The sequence below is a fragment of the Adelges cooleyi genome, unplaced genomic scaffold (genome assembly GCF_023614345.1).
Source record: "Adelges cooleyi isolate 19-005CV unplaced genomic scaffold, UGA_ACOO_1.1 ACOO_flye_CR_arks_rails_tigmint_CR_PRNA_2, whole genome shotgun sequence".
NCBI lineage: Eukaryota > Metazoa > Arthropoda > Insecta > Hemiptera > Adelgidae > Adelges > Adelges cooleyi.
In genome coordinates this window covers 9430223-9454549 of record NW_026095860.1, presented here as the reverse complement: position 1 = coordinate 9454549, position 24327 = coordinate 9430223, and the positions used below count along the sequence as shown (strand labels likewise).

General features: G+C 32.1%; 1 protein-coding gene across 1 annotated transcript in view; it reads left to right on the top strand.

Annotated features, from left to right (window-relative positions):
* Positions 1-24327, top strand: part of LOC126833894 (disintegrin and metalloproteinase domain-containing protein 10) — a 74743-nt gene that overhangs the window by 29010 nt on the left and 21406 nt on the right. Inside the window, exons 3-4 of the mRNA XM_050565472.1 lie at positions 11972-12093; positions 21763-22452. Of these exons, the coding sequence (XP_050421429.1) occupies positions 11972-12093; positions 21763-22452 (812 nt within the window). The remainder of the gene's footprint in view (positions 1-11971; positions 12094-21762; positions 22453-24327) is intronic.

Genomic DNA, 24327 nt, shown 5'->3' with positions numbered 1-24327 from the left:
GCAAACACCACTAACGCGGATTTTGCACTAACAAAATATTATGAGTCTGTTTAAATAAACATTTTACTCCAACAATACAGTTACCGGAAAAGGGTCTATATTATAGTATTGTTAAGACGAATAATAATTGTTAGATATATAAAATAACCATTATAATAGTCAAGCTATAATATTGTATAAGAAATGCTAATAATAATAAAATAAATAATTAACTAATGAATATCATTATTAAAAGATCACACACGTATAGGGCTTTAATAATAAATCATTAAAAGCGTACTCAATAAATACTTCACCGTGTGATAATCATATGTTTCTAGTCGCCGCGAGTACCTGTGAATAATATTGTTCTCGATACGTAACGCCACTGTTAGCACTTTGACCTAATACTATAATACATAGGACTACAAGTATAAGGCGTTTTGATGTCGTGTATACGTAATAACCAATAGCTAATATGTACCGAAGCAATATTACGTTCGACAGTATTGTGCACTCGCCATTCTCTTTTCTCATAGATAAAGGAAGATAATTAAATAATTTGTTCATAGCTAGTATTGTTATACAAATAATAAAACTATTATTATAAACAAGAAAATTAGTAACATTTTTATGACAATACTTTTGTTATTCAATGCCAGTAGTTCAAAAAGCTCAACTCTAGTATTATTAATTATTAAATAGTTATAAAGACATGAGACTTTAAGAAAACTTTCTGGTTGACGATGGAATACAACAAGGCTACAATACAAAAAATGATTCATTTAAAATTTGTATTTTCTTAAAAAAAAACCTTTTTTAAAAGTAATTAACATAGTATACGATTGTTCTTGCGATGTTGTTACATGTATATAGATTATTATATATACTGCGTATAAATTATAGTCAATATATAGAGGTATATAAATATATATAGATGTACATATAATATCCTACATTTATTTCGCTCCATAAAATTTGGTTGTAAATTATGTAATAAACGTTTAATGCGTCGAGTCAATCAGTTATGGCCTATGGGGCTTAGATGCAATAACTTACTTTCAAAATATTATTATATTGTGCCTAAACATAAAATATAATTTTTTTTATCGTGCCAAGGGTACTATAAACCTTTATGTACGGACATTTTCAGATTTCACCTTGTTATAAAACATTAAAATAATATTGCTATTTAGTTACCATACCGGATCCGTATTGCTTTTCAATTTATTTTCTGAAACGTTTCCTTTATATACATTACACTTATTTTACACTATTATACTTATAAGAAGACTTTAGTCAATAGTATTATAATATTGATTGATAAATTAATTTATACATTAAAATTAATCATATTAATAAAACAAATTTTAAAATTATGTTTTCAGAATTGTTTTCCAATAAGTGCAACTATAACTATTTGTTTGATCGCTGAGCATATACTATTTATATACAGTGGCGGTTCTGGCATTAAATTGTTGAGGAGGCAACACCTTTGTACCCTTATTGATAAAAAAAAGCGCAAAACCCCCAGACCTAAAATTTCTTCATACTGGTATACTTCCTTTTTTAACTGTAAGAGAAGACATTTGCTTATTATCCTAGTTATTAGTTATAATCGCATTACCGGTCATCTATTAAAATAATTATCATTAAAATGTACGAACTTAAGATAAATGTATAATCATAAAAACATATGTAAATACAATTTACAAAAGATGAAATTATAATCGCAAACGATTTCCTGTATGGATGCTGCTGAATAACCACTATACTGTCATATACAGGATTCATTTTGAAAAAAAAAATAAAGCTAATAAGTATAATAATATATTAACTAATAACTTAAGAAAACTAAATAAAACGCCAAATAGTAAACCGGTATCAGAATTAAGTAAAAAATATAGTGATATCAAAATTCAAATTGGGACTGCTGATAAATAATTTAGTGTTAATGGGAAATGGCGTTTTGTTGTTGGCAGTGTCGGTGCTGATGTACATGCTGAATGTCTATGTCCCATTTCTTCCCCAAGATAAGAACGATCATCGGTCAGTTGCCCACAAAGGCAATATTTTTGTGTCGCCTCTCACAGAGAATTGCGCATGCGCTATTCGTATTATTTTATGTATGTGTGTGTGTGTGCATGTTGTGAACACAACAACATAACGTGAGACATTAGCGGCAGCCGCCTCCGCCGGCTGCCCTTATGCCACGTGAGTAACAACAGGCAGCGGCCGGTGGACGGCGGCCGTTGCTTTCAGACGGTCACCGCTGATACGGAGAGACGTTATTTCAAATTCTTAAATTTTTTTTTTCGCTTTCAAAACTATTGTTCATATACATTTTTTCCAATATTTTCGATTGAAAATATTTAATGTAAACCAAAATATCTCATCATAATAACAATATTAAGTACATAGTTTCCTCAATTTTCAAGGGAGGCACCGCCTCCCTTGCCTCCCCGGGAAAACCGCCACTGTTTATATATTATTTATATATCAGACAACGTGATGTCATTTGTATCGCCTGTTGGGTGCCGTATAACAATATTATGTGTGATAAATGCGAGTATAAGCTTGTTTTATTGGGTATTTACTGATTATTAACGATGAAAAACACTCTATTGTATGTCATTCAACAATCCATTTACTTGATACAATTCGTTACCCGTTCGTTATTAACACTTAAATATCTGTTACAACTGTGAATAAGTGTGTAAGTCGATTTCAGTGGTTTTACAGGGGAGCGATTTTAACTTTGACCAGCTGCCATAAACCTCTACTTAGCTAATAACTCACATCTCTCTCATAGTTTTCTTGTTGGTCCAACAAGTTAAACATTTATTCAAGGTATGCTAGACGCCTCGGACTACATCCTAGCGTACTGAGTCAATTTTGATCAATATTCGACTTACACACTTATTCACAGTTGTTGCAGATATATTATATGTCACTCAAAAGTATTGGAAGTTAATGTCGCGCGTTAGTAAATTGTTTTGAATGATTAATTTTGAACGGTTTTGTTTTACGTTAAAGTATTAACGTCAGTATCAAATTATGTTACTTCGTATGTGTCAAAACTCAAAAGGATCATTCATTATTCATTGTAATATGGAGGAATTCTTTGTTAATCGAAAATCGAGCGAACACGCTGTAGTCACATCTTTATGGGATTTATAACACAAAATGTTGTAGACAAGTGCTCACTTGTGTTGTCAAATTATTAATTATAATTATTAACGCAACATCTTGCGTTTTTATGTGATATGCCCTACAAAAAATAATATCAAGTAGCTTCACTATTAATAATTTTCTTTACCTCAGTAGGTTTAATGGTTTTTATTTTTCTATATTTTGTATAATGTATATTATAAATTACGACGGGACGGGCCGTAAATAAAAGGACAACCCGTTAAAAAACGGGACGTTTCCATCTATTACAATTTAATTTTTTTACCAGTTTTTCGCATTAATGTAAGAACCATGGTACTAACGATACTACGTTTTGCTACGATAAACAAATAATAATTGTTGAAATTTGCTTACAACTTAATTACTATTAAAATAATTGTATTCCACAGTAGTACAATAAATATCAATATTTTATAACAGTTTAACTGTTTCGATGAAGTAATAATTATTTACACATGTATGTTGTTTGATTCATTTGCCTTTTAATGCCTCATAATAGTATCATTTAAACGCTTATTCCGTATATGACCCGGTAGGGTTTTGAATGCGATTATTTTTTATGGCTGTGTTAACCCTTTGTAATGTACATTTTATTGTGTCGTATTCGTCATTTGATTTCGTTACAAATATAAATGTCGTGCAATATGCGATGCAATCAATGCTCGCGGACTAGTTTTTCTTTGGATCTTTTTTTTTTACCCCTTTTAGACAATAAATCATCATTGACCGTCGTTAACCTTCTCGTGCGTTAACGTGTATACTGATTGCTGTCCATCAAAGTCAAAGAGCAAAGACGACAGAACACACGTTGGTTTGTTGCGAGTTGCCGAGAAAAGGCCAGGTTGATGTTATGTGGAATAATTAGACGGACAAGTTTCTATTAAACGACACTGAAGTCTGAAGGGTAGATAGAGCAAGTAATGTATATCACGAAGTCCTACTGTATTAATGGTGATAAGTTTAAAAAAAAAAAAAAACCATTAATAAAAAGAAAGAAAAATATTTATAACATTTTTTAATTAAAGAGGAATACAGAAAAAAAAGATTTGCTATGTATAAGAAAGTTAGCTATATTTCTTATTAAACTTGCAAATTGATGATTTAAATTGTATTTTTTCATTCGCTATTATAGTTATGATTGAAGGAAAACATGCAAAATACTAATCAAATATCCCATTTGGAAAAAAATGATTTCTTTGAAATATACAATATGTAATTTGTTTAAAAAAGCTTATTCGCTTTTTTAAACATATTATTTTTTTACCGAGTATAGTTTTTTTAGTATATATTTTAATTTAAATAATATATGCACTTAATCCCAGTAAATTTTACCATAACGGTGAATATTATTTTGAAATGTATTAAATCTTTAGATTATATATTTTTAAGTTTTTTATGGTTTTTGCTTTGTTAGTTTTAAGTTTAATCTCTTTAATTCGTATTTCCTTGTTTTTGTGAACTCGGATGGTAACCAAAAAAAACATCTCAATATTTAGTTCCTCGCTACAACTTTTGTCAGAAAAAAATTAAAACCGCATTCTAAATAAGTATATGTATTTATAAATTATTTTAAAACAATCAATATCGGTGTATTTTTTTATGTATCAAACAAACTTCGGCCACTAGTCATAATTATCTTGTTTACATAATACTTAGAAAAAAAAAATAAATAGGTTTTTTTTCTGAATTATGCATTTGAGTTTAAATATAATATAATTAAAACAACTAATTCGATACATCTATTGAATATAACTTATAACTTAGATAATTGTATAGAGATCATATATTACTTTAGGAACTGAAAATTCTGTCTGCATTCACTGGGCCAGGTCCGAGGGATTCCTTAAGGTGGTTTGAAATTTTGCCAGTTTAGATATTGTAGTATATAGTATCTGCGGCATTCCGTCAGGATTTGTTTCACTATGACCCCCATACGGCAGGTCTTACATACTGGGGCCTATTTTTCCATCAGATGTCTGTGAGTCAATTCTGTATGGCCAATTCGGAGTCTATTTATTTTAGTTGTTTCTTCTCGCTTCAGATCATATTTTGGCCGGTTAACTATTGATACTTTATTTATCTCGGCTTATTCTTTCTTTAACCCATAACTTGGAAAATTATATGGATTATTATGAAAAGTTATGATGTCCAATTTTGTGGCTTCTGTACAAGTTATGACAAATTTAGCCACTGTCCGCTGTCTCATTGTCGGTAGTGTATTTTGTGCCAAAATGTAAAATCACCATTTTAAGCACTATTGAACGGTTCAGAAATTACTATCATATCCATAACACTACATTATGTATTAACGTTGGGTATTAAGTATTAATATGTATTAAAGGATAAATTTAAATTAAACATTTGTATGTCTTTGGTCCCGGGTAGAAAGGGCTTATGTCAAATTTACCAATTATTTTGCTAATTGAACCAAAGAAATCAGCAAAAATCAAGCTTTAAATCTACGGAAAATAAAATGTTTGTGAAAAATTAACTTACATGGGACCAAAGATGTAATTCATTAGGCATTATAATGTTGAAACGTATCGGTACTTTATAAACATATGTTCAATAGAATAAATATTGTTTTATTTTGATTTACTATGTGCTGTTTGTATGCATTCTATGCGACCGGTGAACGATTGCGTCAGTTGTCACTAAGTACCGTCATAGTTATTCGTCTATTAAATTCGCTTTTAGTCGTGAAGTCGCAACGTGAAACGACGTTATACTATCCTTGAAATTGAATCTCAACCGCGAGACGTAGGAATTGTCCATCGTATGTTGAGCATTTACACTTATGGAAAAATTATCATCAATACCATATAAATACCAATCAGCTCGCCGTCATGCCGTTTAATCCGTGTGAGCTGCAGTTCTGTTACACGTGACATACTAGTATAGCTGGAGACTTGTATAATATGAAGTACTGACGCCATATTTTGGCGTTTTTCAATGCCATCAGGTTCCCCGACTCTCGCTATCGTTTCTCGTTCTCTTTGTGACTGTCCTAAACCGTAACCCGCGTGTGTGTGTATAATGTTACAGCATACGCGTTATGTCCTACAGTAGATACCCAAATAAATAAATATAATACGGTAATAGCTACAAAACTAGGCAGATTGTTTATTATAAGTTTATACGTGTCGTATAAACACTTTTTACTCGTTAACTGTGTGCGAGTTTTTTTTTTATAACAAAAAAGGTCGTTTTTTTAAATGTCGAGCGTTGAGATTTCATTTCAGACTTCAGTAAAATAATGTTTTACTTTTTTACCGTGACAAAGGTCATCCTCGCCATGTGTAAATGTCAAACGTGCATGACCTGTCGATTCAGTGTCAAAACGCTCCTGTTTGAAATCCGAGTACACTCGTCGGTGACGCACTGCCATTGTTAGCGACTGATGTAATGAAAAAAAAAACAAGTCAAATAACGTGTACCTTAGTTCAGAGTTCAGACTTCGATACTAAAATATCCTTATCAGAGTAAATGTTTGGATAGAATACCTAAAAAGCTTTCGTGACTATATAATGCTGTTGTATGTGCGTAATGCGTTGTTTTGTTAATGTATCTAATGGCTTTAAATAAACCGCTGCTGCGTACCGTATGTGCATTTACATTGTTTGTCACAACTTTGTTCATATAACGTTGACACGTTTTGACTTTATGTATACCCAGTTACTGATCCAAGACATAGCGGACAGCGACATAATGAATATATAATATCGTGGAGTATGATTTATGATGGAAACTCCACTACACTCGTATGGTGCTGTTTGTTCCACATGATTATTATTTATGTTTTTATCCGGCTTAATATATTTCCCTCGAAAATTATTAATTTTGACACGGTCCCAGAGGATTTCCATGCTGTATGTTGGCCACTCTTTTGTGTGTGCGAATATTATTTGTTTCTTTTGTACGCGCCGACTGTGTAGCTAGAAGTGTGTACTATACTATTGTTTTAGTTCTCTCGTTATTTTCCATTCTTGTCTTTTCGAGCGTGTCGCGGGATTTCGCGTTAAACGCGACCGACAGACCTAGGGAAAAAATTGGGTCTTACTTTTAATCGACTTAAAACCTCCTTGCTATTACACCCACACTTGTGTTTTCAACGTAAGACATTTTTCCCCACAAGGTATTACGTCGTGTAAAGACATTACGCGCATGTACGCACGGATGAATGATATTACACAGTGAGGTAAGGTACACGTGTACGCGTGGGTAGTCACTATTTTTGTTTTTTTTTAATTCAATTTTTTAATTTTTTATTACAAACTTTTTTTATATCAGAAATCGTTAAAGACTTCTTTATATATCTTACATAACCGTATACGTCTAGAAAATTGTACTTTTATGTGAATAATAAAAAAATTAAACAACAAGAGTCATGAAATGGGAAGTGTTTGGAAATTTGGTGAGTTACGTTAGTAACAAACAACTTAACAATTATTCAACAACACTTATATTTTTAACACGTATATTTTTAAATATAAGTCTGATAAACCTTTTCTTTTTTGTTCCTTCCGACCCGTCAACAAATTATTTTCCCGGTGACGGTTTTTATCATTATATAGGATATTATCTAAATATAACATTATGCAATGTCACTATTATAAAGTGTTATTTTTTTAAACTATACCTTTATCGGTGCAAACATGTAGTAACACAAAATATAGAAAATAGTCTGGCAATATCTGATTGCTCGTGCAATTGATACTATACGACAATGTAATGCGGATTGACTTACACAATATAATGGACGTGGTGTACCTATGGCGTACAATATAAGAAAAGGTATACCTTGTACAATAATAAGGCGAACGACAGTTTTCCAATAAGGAAGTGTCGTATCGGTCACGTAACGCGTGTTGTACTATTATTATTATAGGAGTTTTGAGTATCCTTAGCAATATTTCCCTCTAGGTGACTACGTCGAACACAACGACAGGAAATAAGGTAAAGCACGCACACTGTGGCCGATATCAATGACAACGGCATTTCTATTTCTATGTGCCACTAAAATCTTATACAAGGACCTTAAGTATAGGTCATAATAATATATACCATACGAATAAATAAAATAATAATATATATATATATATAGAGAGTGGTGAGTGCATACCCAAAGTTATTTTCTTTGGACGAAAACCCAGAACAATACAATGTATAAATTATATTATAATATAACGCGTGTAGAGATATCGAAGGATTCGTGTATGTAATAACGTCCATGCTAATGACGTCACGAGCGTGTGTATGGATTTCATTGTTTCAATGCTCTTCGGAGGAAGGTCATTCACCGGTCTTTGTCCGTTGCCAACCATATTTTATTTATTATTATATTGAGCTTCACGATTATACCGGAATACAATTTAATATAGTGTTTAATTATCCCCTATTTGTCTCTATAGATTCTATAATATAATAACGCCTGTCGGTGGTTTTCTGTGCGATCTGCCCATTAATAAAACGGTTCAGGCAACTGTGTTGCTACCTAACTTGTACAGGTACGGCTTTCCGTGTTTTGGTAAACTTGCTGGAGTATAACTCTGTACTTAAGGTTTCCCCTTTGTCTCATGTGACGTGTCAGAGATTAGAAATTGGACATCGGATGATTTGTCTTATTCGGACACTAGATAGACATCATTCTCCATCCCTCATGAGCTACTGACCGTTGTTTTGAGCTTAGCTTCAGTACCGTTAGCCGAGTATTTCAGCATTATCAGTTTTCTGGCCTAACAGCTGGTGTAACATACATGTTTTCTACATACTGACAGAATACGAGAGTACGGAAGTGCTAGGAAGTTAAATAGGGTGCTATAGTGAGAGACACCGGTAAGAAATAATAGGTAGATTTTAAACAAAATAAATATTACTAAATGTTTAGGTATAATTATGTGAATGCTAAATACTTGATGAACATGTGATAAATAATGTTCAGAAATTTGAATATTTGGATTTAGTTTTTAGGTAAATATAGTTGTTATGTGTGCGCAAATTTCCTAGTAAACATAAAACTAATATATAAATTTTAAAATTGAGTGTATTAAAACTCTAAAACCTTACACAGATTAAATACATAAAACATTTTCCTTCGTCCTTTAAAACGCTTAAGACATTCTGTTGGTTTAATTGTAATGTCTTGCACAGGTTTAAAAATTGTGTGCTACTCTTTCAATAATTATCATAAAGAAAACTATCAATTAATGAATTAAAATAAGGATTTTAAAATTATATTTAGTGTTCATCACTACAATCTACATTAGCTAGTAAGCTTTTCAACTTTTTTTTAGTTCGGTTGAGGATATAAAAAAAGTGTACGGCTAATGTAGTTACAAATTTTAATTTATTTAGGCGGAAATCGGGATATAACTTTTGGCAGCCAACAAAAATATTGATAACGCTCGAGGGTCGTTTTGGTGGAAAACGGAAACTTTCGGTTGATTTTGCAGGGAAAAAATGTTAACCCAAAATACAAATCTAAATATAAAAAAATTATATAAAAATATAAATGTAAGATAGCTATAGACTATAGTTGTATAAAATATAGGTTGATATTACAAAATGAGTAGATAGTAACATACCTAATGATAAGATAAAACATAAAATGTAAAATTAATTAAATCTTGCACGGTATTGTGTTTTAATAATCCTAAAAACCCTGTATCGTATAAAATTAACAAAATGTCATGCCACAAGTTACTGATAATAATCAATGTGTTTCAGTTACACAGTGGAAGGTACTACTTGAAATTCAGACACGTCTATTCATAAATCGTCATTGACTGTTCATAAATTCCAAGTTTTTTCAAAGAGGTTCACCCTTATATTATATACATATGCGTACAAAAAAGGTCAAGGGAGATGATACCCCTCCGTCGGTGCACAAGTACACTACTATTTCCATGCGTGTGGTGTAATAAAAATATTTTATTATTCAAATTGGCTCTCCGCCATCGCCGTTCCACGACATTTGAGAAGTTTGGCTTCCGAAGCCATGGAATATAATATATTTGTGCGTGTGTGTGTACTTTTATTTATTTTCTATCTGAAATCCGAGTATGTGGGTCACGTATGCCGTCGAATTGTGTCAAGTCAATTCCCCCTGCAGCACCTCCCACCCTCATTCTACATTAAATGTGGCCGGAGTCTCGCGGATTTGGGTAAAATCTCAATTACTGTGATAAAAAAAAGTACTAATTATTATCGCTAATTGACACCGTTGTGCATAAAACATGACCGGTTCATCGTGAAGATTTAACGGTGCAATCTTAAATGTTATTTTGTACACATCGTTTAACCATCAGGTTAGTTGACTACTCGGCCGCCCTTTGGTGCAATATAAATAAATTAAATAATATGTAAAATACACTCCTTCTTTTTCTTTTGGCATTTAAAAAAAAACTTAAAGAAATCTCATTTTTTTTTTGGAAAATAATTACTATTTAAGACTGCAGCCCAATTTCCACGTTTTAAAATGGAAATCCCACAAATGTGTTATCTCACCCAGAATCGATTAGTCAGACTTGTAATAGCCAATATCTTATTGCTAGCAATTAATCGTTAATACTATGTTAAAGAAAAAGTAACTTTAATAGTATGGAAATTAACTTTATTAACTATACTTTTAAAGTTAAAATTCTGGAAAATAATTAATGTTATTTTTATGCGGATATCCGTTTAAGGACTAAACACTGAAATAAAATAAACCACTGAGACGACCGTCGAGTATTTAAAAACAAAATCTTTTAACTTTTCTAGAAACAAAGAAATTTATATAAACACTGTCGAAACCCATCAAGAATATTATACGGTTTTCTCGGTAGTCAAATCCGTCCGCAAAATCAACATTGTGATTGTATGCAAACTATTCAAAAGCTTCGACGCGCGCTCGAGGGTTCTTCTTAAAGTTTTTTTGTCTGCGTTCGCATTTATAACAATGACTTTTTAAATTGAATATGAACTTCTTCCCAGAGTTTGTTTAACTGGAGATCTATTGTCTTGGATGTTTTACTGATGGACAGGGTGAGTTATTAAGGGGAAGTTAATAAAGTTTGTGTACAGCACAGCCCTCGTCGATTGCCCTATAAACTGACATATTATTATTAGAATGTTGCTTTTACTGATGTAGGTAGGTTCTCGATCTCTAATAACAGTAATGGGCAATGCCGATTGTGGAAAAATGTTGTATATATTTTATACGGAATATACCCTAACGTCGTAGACAAATCTGTTTTTAAAATAGTTTTTTCTTAACGTTTTCCTTAAGTCAACGTCACCGCGCTAGTTCCAAGAATTACTTTAATTTTAATACAGCATCGATCGATCCGTCTATACGACCGTCATATTAACAGGGTAATAATTATTGTCTGTTCTACTTTAGGTATGATAAAGTCTTGAGTTATCACCGGTTTTGCCCTATCGCACGCATCTAGCAGTAGTTTCCGCGTCGATTTTGAGAATCATATAGTTTCCGCATCAGAGTATATTAATTATTATATATGCTAAGTACTCTTGACGTTCAATAACGTATGATTGTTTACATATATGTACATGCAATATTAATTATAATAATATATTATATAATAATAATAATTATCAATCGATTGACGCGCCGTGCCGATGCTTATATTGATCTTTTTTCACCAACGGCGACCTTCTTCATTCATAATTATACACAAAGCATATTATATTGTTTGCATACCCAATGACACTGACGGTCTTATATTTCTAACGTAATAGTGTGTCTTAATATTGTTTTGTTTGTTATTTGTTATTTATTATTTTTTTGTTTTTGAAGGACGTTCAAAATTCTGCTGACGCCAGACGACAAACTGTTTGCTGATGATGTGGTGTTCGAAGGTGCCGGAGATCGGCCAATACCGTTTGACCCGGGCAAAGCTTATACTGGATACTTGGAAGGTATACATAATACAAATACATATGTACTTAAAAAACGTTGACGTACACCAGTTTCAACATTTTTGTAGTCGTCGGCTACGCTTGTTTTTCGTTTGGAGCTATCAAACTATAAGAAATTGACTTCACGAATGACTAAATACGTACAAACAAAATACTTATATAGAGTTAAATATTAGTAATGAAGATCGAAGGGGATGGAGGTGAACAAATTGTGATGTCAGAAGAGCATATGATATACAAGGAGTAGTTTGTAAGATGCAACAATAGTGAACAAATTATAGTAATAGTCAATAGATTGGTTGGACTTGGGCATGTTGAAGAGATGAGAAAAAACAAAACAAGTAAGAGAGATTGGAGTAGAGATATATTACAGAGGTAGACAGAAAAAGAAGTTTATGGAAATGAAGTTGTTTGGTGGAGATCGAAAATTGATAATAAGTAGAGAAGAAATGTGGAGAAAGAATATCAGAATGAACGACCACACGGAGGTGGAATTTTGCACTTTTGAAACAGCTAAAAATACAAATGAACATTTTCAATTGACTTTTTGGGTTCATATCATAAACAATCATTGAAAACTGTAAAATAATGCATTTTGTTGTATATTTTGTGATCATAACCACACATCTTTCACAGATATTTAGTCTGATTCAGTAGTTTTATTATTTGTCATTGGTAGGCAATTTAGTTTATTAATTCTGTATGGAGTTTAGGAAAAGAAGATTTATTTTGGAACACATTTGCCGTATGCGTTTCGCTGCTTATTATAATGTAAAATATGTTTGGAGGGATAGTTAAACAAATCAACACACTATTGTGTATAGGTAGCTTACGAAAAGGCGTGAAGAGTTTATCAGAGTAAACCTAATTTATTATTGTCTTATAAAACATTATTCGATTTTAGTTGACGTTTGCTTTCGTATATGCATGTTCTTATGCAGTTGAGTTAAATTGTTTTCATCTAACGCCAAATACTTACGAGGCATATTTTTGTTTGTTTTTCGTTTACAAAAGAAAATGTACAGAAGCGCGTCTTTGTTTGGTTGATTTAAAGAAATCCAACAACTGCCTAGCATTCTAGATAAAGCAATAATAATATACTTATCCATACGCCCTCGGGTTCAGTATTTTGTTTGTGTGAAATACTGTATGCCTAAACAAATGTATGTGTTATTTGTTTTTAGTAAGAATGCTATTTCTCTTTCATAAAAATAGTAGTATTTTTTCGCCGAGTCCAATAACTTTTTTTTGACAACGCTATTATTTTGCACGAGTAATATGAAATGCATGAGTAATATTTACATTAAAAAAAATTAATATGTCTGAAAAAACATTTGTTTAATTTGTTTGCGACTTGTATTACAATTTACAAGTAGGTATGTCTATTTTTTACCTATATTGTACTACATAATTTCAATCCCGTATTCTCAAAAACTTTTTTCGGCTACATTAGAAGATTGGGTAGCATAAACCCCTCCTCGGGCCTCTCACTTGTCTTGTTCAGTGTGTTGGTGTTCAAATATGTGGGACGACCGGGATCGTATGAATTTACTGTGTTAATTAAGTTTTTTCAAGTGTATAAACAATTCTCTAACTAAATTATAACGTTTTAGACTTTTTAATCTTAAGGCCTCCGGTTGTATAAGGTAAATATAATGCATTTATTTATAACGGGATTCGAGTAAAACTTTTATAGAGAAACTTATTTTAAGAATACAATTGTAGAAACATTGTTTGAATATGCAATTACTAAATATGTTTATCTACTCAGCTAAATTAAATAAATTGTATTTGGTCACTCCACATATCCTTTTAAACATTCTCGTTTCAGCTTATTTAATTGTTCTTTGATTAAATACCCAACGACCAACACTCACTTTTATACTTTACTGATGGCCTCACTACAGTTGTGTATACATTTTAACACTGAAATACTTCTAAAAAAGTAGTGTTCTATGGTTTTTATGGTTGTGTAGTAAACGTTGTGTATTAATTTTTGTTATATAGGTATTGTAATTTGTAATACCGGCGAGGGCATTCCTTTGCCAGATAACGTAAAATTTGTGTGAGTTGCAACAACTCTATGTTAATAGCTGGTTATTACTTATTTATATTTTCTGTTTAAGTAAATTTTTGGTTGTTGCCTCATGCCTGTTGTACAACTTTTCGATCGCATCACCTAGCGCTACGTGAAATAAACTTTTCAAGGCATTCTAATATGAAGTTTTAATTCGGTAGAAGGTGAATGGGTTCTTATATACCGCTACTTGCAAAGTTTGCTTTAAACTTTATAGCTAAGGAATATACTAACGGCGCGGCGGTCGCCTGGGGATATTTTTAAGGGATATTTTGTACTCTCTTTATGTACTGAATTATCGTTGATCTGCAAAACGATCATAAATACATAAATAAATAATAACGATAAAAATAGGCGAATTCAATTTTTCTGGGATCCGTTTCAAAGCTTTACGGTTAAATAAAAAAAAATAAATGTGTATTTTCCCACTTCATTTGCACAACATTTTACTGACAATATACAATATTGTTTTACGTAATTATAATTTGAAAGTTCTCTATTAATAAAAAACCTATTTTTGTTCAATTAAAATTGTTAAGTCAGACGTACTCGGCCTTAAAAACTAATCGAAGAAATCTCAGATTTTCGGTTTGGGAAACTGGCTGGCAGCCCGTGAAAAATACATTTTTCTCCCTTCACATCTCGCCTGGCCTAAATAGTCGGTATCGTTTAAAATACAAATAGCACGCCGAATTTTATCAGATATTTCATCGAGTATTGGCTCTCCCTCGTTCTGCGGCTTATTTATACAATGTATAATAAGAATATTATTCTCCCCCCCTCCCAAAAAAAAAAAAATATTTTCTTGTTTATGGTGCCATTGATTCCGAATTCCGCGCCTGACGATTTTATTATGATACAAACGAACGTTTTTCGATCCAACCGTTGATTTCGGTTCATGTATTTCATAACTTTACTGCGAAGAATTTCAAATATGAACGTTTTTCTCGTGTAATTATCCTGTTTATCGCTTAATATCTTTATTTGCCAAAGGGACTACAATATATATACAGTTCACAAAAACGGATCGGTATTGATTTTCAAACCGCAATTTTAGTTTCGAGTTACCCAAGGGTGATCCCAGACACATTAGGTTTTAGATCTCACTTTACACGCTCTACTGACGTATTTAAATGGAATTTTAAACGATGGGAAATACAAATTCGAGAAATGTATTAGTTTAAATATTATAATATTAATATCCTATAATAGATTAACACGTGGTAAAAAGTATACCTCTACAGCCCTGAAGATAGAAAATTAAAGGCTTCCAAAACGTTGGCAAAGCCAATTAGTAATTATAGGTGTAACCGTGTAAACCATGTAAAATAGTACAAACAAATTTCTGTCAACTAAATGTGTATTGCTAACTAAACATTTAGTTGACCCAACTCTTTATATTAACTATAATTATAGTAGATACAACTATATATTTATTTTCAGTCTAAAATGTATTTTTAATGCTTAAGAAGTAAACCGTATCAATTTTGGACTGAGCAAAACCATTAGGGAATAAAACGAATTTGAGCTCGACGTAATAAAGCATCGATCGAACAGTAAATTTGATCTTTGTGAATACATTTTAATAAATTTATAAGTACATGAAAGAGTATCATGTTAATTCTATGTATAAAATATGTATCATAAGTTTATAACAGGGGTTTCTCCCTTCGTACACGTTGCCATTAGTTCAGCACATATTGCTACGTTATGGGTGTACCTTCCTTTGTTTAAAACTTTATAATATTATTAGTCCTGTGATGTACCTATCTATTTTGGGAAACGCACGCGCCTTCTGTCCTAACGGACGATCGACACACCGAGAGTAGGCGGGTTTAACGATATCGTGAACCCGAATTAACTCATATACATTCGTGCACATACAGAAAATACGAAACAATACGGGTTGAACCCATTTTACGGTTAACTGAAAACCTAATGTGTAATAATAATTAACGTACCATGTCTGAAACAAAAAGGTATGGTTTTTTATAAGAAAAAAGTTTATGATCCCGTTGTCGAGAGAAACTAATTTGTAAAGAAAAACAAATAAGGCGTTTTATTTATGTTTAGTCTTAGGTTTGTTTAGTTTTTCAACAAGCGTAATATAATACTTCTTATAATTAAAAAGTAAAAACCATTGTTGGATAAAATATCTAAATTTTTTTTAGTAATTTTACATTTAACAAAATTACATTGTACCCATAATTGATATATAGTAGTCTTTATTAAATATTAATTATATAGAACTTGTCTATTTAATAGTGACATTGTTAATTTACTTTTAAAACAATTTTTTTTTTTTAATCGCCTCGTAGCAAAACAGTTATCGCTATTACTGCCTTATTGTTTCAATGTAAATACATGTCATAATAAAGTCTTTGGACCATCAAAGCTTCTAGGTGTTAGCGATAATGTTTTTTCCCTCGAAATCCGAGCTATTTCTACTTGGCTTTCGAGTCTTCTAATGATCATAGATAATGTGATTTGGTCGTAATGGATGTATTTTTTGTTCAATAAATCTCCGATACTAACTCCGTTTAGTAATTGTGTCTGTGAAGTAAATTAATGAATTCAGCAAAATCTGGCCCAGTCTTAATGAAATAGCTAAATCGATGGGGTTTTCACTCCTTAAAATCCATCCAAGTGAAACCCATCTATCACGCTGTCATGTTCATGAGTGTAATGGTGTACCTAAATCGAATGCGAACCTTGGGTCGCAAAAGTTTGTTTTTAATCTGTTTAACCTCGTTGATTTGGTTAAACACGTGTAATAACCTGAAACGTTGAATTATTAATTGTGACAAATTATTTTAAAATGTTATTAGTTCAAATTCATACGACTTAAACGTAACTGACTCTGAACTCGCGCTTGACTTTAATTTTAATTGTATAAAACTATGATTACAATTTGTTTGTTTTTTAAGTTTTGTTTCTAACACTATTCGATAATAGATGGATACAAATAAAATCGAGCTACATTATAATACCACTACAATTGTTGTGATACTGAGCTAAATTTGGATACAAGTTTTTAATTTGTGCCACGTAAAATAAATGAAAGGATAAACGGCATTTATTAAACATATCTTCTCCGGAGAAGAAATTTATAAAACTTTCAACGTAATTTTGTTTATTATAGCAAAAGTTTGATTAAAATATGTTGATTTCATCCCATTATACAGATCGATCCGATGATACAATTTCAATAGTGAAAATAAACAAAATGTTTAAAAGAGATTTTGGAAAAACTTTGTGTCAATTGAAACTGAATAGCCCGAAAGTTAATTAGACTAACGTATTGTTGATTGCCGACGTTTGCATAATCGTATCATTATATACTTGGCGGTAGCTTTGTCAGTATAAATTGTGTCTGTTAGTGCGGGTTTTTTTTGCGGATTACAGCATCGAGAAAATCAAATCGGTTATGCAACGGTACAGCCGTACAGTGAATTTCCCAAAGTTTTCAAATTATAATACTCAGTTTAACCATGAAGAGAACCGTTTCCGAAAATATAGACCGGAACCCGGCGCGTTGATATTCTGCTGACGACAGAAACGCTGGGCCATAATCATCAATATATACGCTGGTAAAGCTGTTTGATCGGTTTGGGTCGGATACTTAAAAACTACTTTTCATTCACGGTCAATTGTTCCGCTGGTTGATAATACTTATTTTTGAATTCGAACATTTTCTTAGTTTTGCGTCCGCCAAAAAATAAATCAATTACCGTCAAACACTTTTAGCGTGCCGCATTTAATTATTATATCGACCAAACAAAACAGAACTCTAAAACGAACAATACAATTGTTATTGTCGAAAAACATACATATCCGACCAAATTGGTAAAGCCGTAATTAAGCGCACAGGCGTATACAAACAATAATAGGCGTCTGAAATCAAAGGAAAGCTTTACACTACTTGTGGAAGACAATGCCATACTACATGACAGCGTGCGGTGGACAGCGGTAAACGATAATAGAATAGAATATATTTTAGCCCTTATTGTTTATCCGTACAGCGGGTTTTAGTAAAACGAAAATAAAATCGATTTTTGCTAAAGTTGTGTCGCAAAAGTAGTCAAGTTGTCGAAATATAGGGGAAACTTTCTATGGTCGTCGACAATAAACCAAAACATATGTGCAGAAATTCTGCACGAACCACGTTTTGTTAGGAGCAAACGGGGTCATTGTTGTTTTATCCGTATAAAACAAAATAACAGTATAAACGACGAGGGATACCATCGAAACGATACACAACAATTTATAATCGAAGCTAAAACAAATATACAACTTAAATTAATGAATAAGTTGTATGCTGGTAATATATAAACTACTGTATAAACTGAAATTCAATCATTTACTACTACCTACCTGCCTGACTAGGTTCAAGTCATTATTTGTTTGTTTCTCATCTTTTAATTATATTTTCCTTTTCTTAGTGGCGGATTGAGAATCAATCTAGGTAATGTTCGACTCGTGATTTTTAATTTAAAAATTTGGGTCTCACCTAGATTTTATTTTATCCCAATCTTTTCGCTTAGCATTTTCAGCTCACATTTTCTATCTATATCTATTCCTCACTGTTGTCTTCTACTACACCAACGTAATATTCTCTACTCATCCACTATTTTATCTTCCTCAACCATCATCTTCCCCCGTTTCTACTTGCTATTGATCGCTGAATAAAACCTCAATAGGTGAGCAGTACGGAAAATTGGACCTCTTAAAACATACTTTGAATATTAAGATCTCCGTTCCATAGAGATCGTCTGCACGAATACGTCTTTGTTGAGCATTGTAACTACAAAAATAAGGTTACTACTGAAAAATATTCCAAATAGATTTATCCGAAAGTTCATAATATAGAAAACGTGTCGATTAATACAAACGAAATCATCTTTTATAGATATGAGTTATATTTTTAGATTATGACTGTTGTGTCTAACATCACATTTTTGTTTATGGGTCAAATTTTAATAATAAAAAAAACGCATAATTTTGTATAAATAATTAATGTACTTGGCATCGAGATTATATCTACGGCCCACTTGTAGTACTAACTGTTATATAATAATAATAAAAAACGCAAATTCCATTTATGTACATTTGCAAAAATTGTAGGATTGACTCGTGGAGTTTTCCATATTAAATTTTACTACTATGGTTGTGTACGTTCGAAAGACGGTATAAATATTAACTAAATGTCATCGCGAATGCTTACATTTGCTAAAAACATAGCATATTAAATATTCAAAACGAAATTTTTGTATAATATTTATTATTATACAATCATTTACTATAAAAGTTTAATATTCGCAAATTGTAATATTTTTTTTATCCTAAGAGCATGTATACCGTTCTACTGGTGTATTTTTTTACTTCTTGGAAGTCAATTTATATAATTCCTTTTTATTATTTATTTATAGTACTTAGAAGTGATCCCCTGAACGCTTTAAAGTTCATATCTTCATAATTCATCAAACGAGGATTGAATTGCATTATTTATGACATTATAAAATGTTTAAATGTTAGTACTCAGTAGGCTTAAGTATATTGTTTTTGTTTTTAGTGAATTGCGTTTTTAAATTGAGCCCTGTCGGCGAATAAGTCCGTTGTTGATCGTTAGAAAACTCGATTTGTCTTTATCTTAAAAAAATACGGACTAAACATAGTCCGTATTTTTTTAAGATATATATTATATATATTATATGTACGGATAATTTGTTTAACTCAATACTTTTTATTATAATAAGTGATATTTCCTTGATATTTCTACTTTTATAAAAAAAAAATCTCATCTCATTAGGGCTTATAATAAAATATTTCTGTTTTTTTTACTTAACAACCATTTACAGTGAGCTAACGAAGTATTTTCGTTGGGTATAATAAATAAAAACAGCAGTTGTGTGTCTGTTTAAGGAAACTAGTTTGAAACTTACATTTATCGAATGGATCAATTAGTGTTTAAGTGTGTGTATGTGGGACTGGTATTTCCGTGCCTTAACGTAACATCTATTTTGCGTACCCGAGAATTAAGATGCGTACTAAGTATTCGTCTTGCCTACAGCCCCGCTCGTAACATTGTAAATGGCAAATGCACTATAATTATTTGAGTTTTCTTCAGGGAAGGTTGACCACAAACTTTTGTCGTTATCACAGTTGCAAGTGAAAAGAGCTCGAAATTTGTTTAACATGTTTTTTGATATGACAGATGGTGTATAATCATAGTGCGTCATAATTTAACTCAGCATTAGAGATTTTATGTATCTCATAAAACTGTTAAGTCTATAAAATGTTAGAAATTTTAAAACTCTTATAAAATCAAATTTGTATAAATAAAAAAATATAATTTCCAAAATTAATTGTTCAGTTTAAACATAAATTACATCTCTTTCTAATTAAAATATTTCCTTATGGTTACGCCATTGTTTGGGTTCAAACATTTCTCAATGTCTACTACAAAGTACATCACGAAGACCGCAATACTCTAAGCGAAAACGCCTCCAAACGATCACGGCTCAATGAATTATTTACGTTTACAGAAATGCCAACTAAGTGCGCGCGGCTTATTAAATAATAGTTATGTGTAAATCACCTAATTGTTGTACGTTTCAAATAAACGTATTACTCCGTACACCTACTTGCAAATGCGGCCAGTATTTCATTAAAATGTATGATGGCTATGTTTCGTATAATGCAGGCTTATGGGTATTGTATAAAGTTGAATAATCGCAATATTATGTTAAATATTATCTGCCGCGCTTTGTATTTTCAAGAACGGAACACATGCTTGAAACATTGTGTTATTTTCATATTCGCATAATTTATTAGTCGATGCAAATATTCTGTGAAGTTATACTCGTTACCTTTTGGATTCTATTCGAGCATATAATTACATTTATTGGTAGTCGGTCATTACATTATAATATACTGTGAAGCATCATGCTGGGCGCTCTACTACGTAGAATAATAATGAATTTGTTACATGTAAGAGAGCGTGAGGATGTGATAATAATAATTATTGTTCGTTTCTGTTAAATTCCATGTCTGCGCGCGACTGTTTTTAATCTAATTAAAAGTAAAGTGACAAACTACCAAGTATTATTAATACTATTATAAACATTCTACGTTCATACATTTATATCTATAAAAGGTAATTCATAACTGAAAGTTGATGAACATGTACATTAAATTGGCTCACAGTTTGTGATTAGACGGTTAGTACAAATATGCTTTAATGTAAATTATACAAATACACTATGTGCTCGCTGTAAGACAGCAACAAATTCTTAAAAGTACCTGGGTGGAACTTGATGTACTATAAGTCAAAATGTTGTGCTTGATAATCAGGATCTAGGAACGACGAGTATATTAGAAGTATTTCAAGATTTCCGACAAAAGCGAAGAAAAAAAAGTATATTAAATAAGTGGATATATTCGAAGATACAGGGAACGCAGCGAGACGCTTAATTGCTTTGAAAATAAGACTGACTTTTTAGTTAGACTAAAACGAAAAGAAAATTATTTGTAAAAAAATACACTATGAAAATGTTTTGTAATTGCATGGTTTTTTTTGCTTTTGTTCTTAGACGATGAGAGAACCAGCGTGAAGGGAGTAGTTACTGCGGACGGGTTGTTCGACGGCACGATCAGCACGTCCACCGAAGAGTACTTTGTGGAACCGTCGTCGCGGTTCGTCGATCACGGCCCCGTTTTGCCGTATCACAGCATCGTGTACCGAATGTCGGACGTGGCGCGACCCAAATCGACCGGGTGTCGTTCGGAGGAGCTGCACAAACTCCGCCGGCGGAGACGTCGGTCCGTCGACGACGGTTTCGACTATATGGACGACGGGTCCGTCGAAAACAACGTTGCCGGCGCCGACCGTTTGGTCAACCAGACCTACGACACAGAGGGCGTGATCCTGATCAGATCGCCAAATGGCACCATCGTCAACCGGAGTCGGCAGTCGTCCACGAGCAGCAGCAAGACTTCGGCGCCCAAACCCAACTGGTACGACCCGACTGACCAACGAAAGGTGTTGGTCGCTGTGGCCGGAGACGAGGCCAGCAGCAATCTGGTGGTGGACGACGGTAGCTACGACCCGTTCGAGACCAGGAAGAAAGGCCTAAGTCCGTTCGTGGACAATCGCAAGACGACATGCATGCTTTACTTGCAAGCCGACCATCTGTTTTTCGAGAAGTATGGCAGGGAAGAGACGTGCATAGAAGTCATGACAAGACACGTGCAGAGGGTGAACGCCATCTACAGAAACACCGGTAAGTGTGAATACTTGTATTATTTTATTAAAAAAACCGGTAGGTAAGACTAACGACGCATAATAGACTTCTCGAGTTTGAAAAAGAAAAAACCTCTGAACTATGGAAAAAGAAAGAATACTAAAGTCAAAGTTACGTCGAATAAGAGAAAAAAAATGACGTCATAATGAATTTAATAATAATAATAATGTACGATTCTAACAATTTCAGTTACATTAATTTATTGCCTTCTTCCATAACTTGCCGCTAAATTTCATATTAGAAGCAACGGGCCTTTCAGTGAGCAAATATCTGTTCGAAGACAATATTGATTTATAGGTTTGTTGATAAGACAGTGGTGTTTGTTCGATATCTACGGTTAATTAATAAAACTTAAAGCACGTGTAGTTACTAGTTTATTGACTCTTATTAAGTACGCGATTAAAAATATGATACAAAAAATGTTATGTAAGCATAAGAATAATATTTTTTGTGATTGTGAAATTTCGACGAAAAACCCTTTCGTGTAATATACCCATGTATTTGTCATTCTAATATATGGAATATATTTTTAAGGTAGATTGAAAAGAATTATCACGTTTTTATACCACCCCTATTTTTTCTTTTTTTAATGATATGTAAATAATACTATATTGTGCAATTTTATTATAATTTTGTTTAAAAAACATCCACAAAAATATATTTTATTATTTAAAGCATCTAGCGTTGCACTATATTATTTATATATTTATCTTCCTAATTGTTAACCAAATTTGTTTAATATCTATCTGGTATTCAACTAAACATTTTCTCTCTGTACAGTAGTGTGTGTGCTCAGATAGTACTCGGAAAAATAATTTTGTTGTCCTCGAAGTTCTAAAATAATCAGTCGCTGTACGGTTCTTCGTATTGAAAATAACATATCAATGTTACTGATTTTTATAAATATATTTTCTGTTCAGTTTTGAACTCTGAAATGTTATTTTTATTTCCAAATGAAGCTATTAAACTGCATTTTAAGAAAGTATTTTTGTATCCTATAAATAAAGTACATTATAATTGTTTTCATGAGAAAACGCCTACGACTTGAATGATAAAATGACATAATATTACAAATTATAATTGTAAATTTTAACCAGTTACCTACCACCGTCCTGAAAGGTTATGATCATATTGTTAAATGCTAATGTGTGTTAGCTTTTACTTTCTCAGATAGTTCTTTTTTTATAATTGACTTTATCCGTTTTGATATTAAATTTTTGTGTACACATTTATAATATTTTGTATGCCTGTTGTAATTGAAGGGGTCCGTGCAAAAACGAGACAACTCCATTTTTTTTAACTTTTCAAGAAACAAAAAAAACTATTTTAAAAATATTGAGTTTAAGGTAAAATTAATGTTAATATATATTAGACCATAATGAAAAAGATGACGTAGTACGTGATTTGATTAAGATTTATGATTTGAGATGTGAGCTAAAATTAACCCAAAATTGTTGGAGCTATCTTGTTTTTTGACCCGAACTTTGTATTTATTATTTCAATTTTTTTTTTATCAAAAAATTATTAATATTATTTATTCTTACTTTAAGACAACTGATTTTAGTGTAGACAACATTCGGCGCAAAAACCAGATAACTCCGGAGCTATCTGGTTTTTCAATGGAAAAAAAACCAGACAGCTCCAGTTCCATTATATTTCCTATACCGGTGGTCGGATTTGTCTCGTTCTTACACAGATATACTCGTCAAATTTTTCTTAATTAGAAACGGCCAAAAACCCATTTTCGCCAAAATTGGAGTTGTCTCGTTTTTGCATGGACCCCTTCAATTTGGCTCATACGCCGACAACTGTTTGTACATACATTTTTATGGAGATGAATGGATACAGATGTGA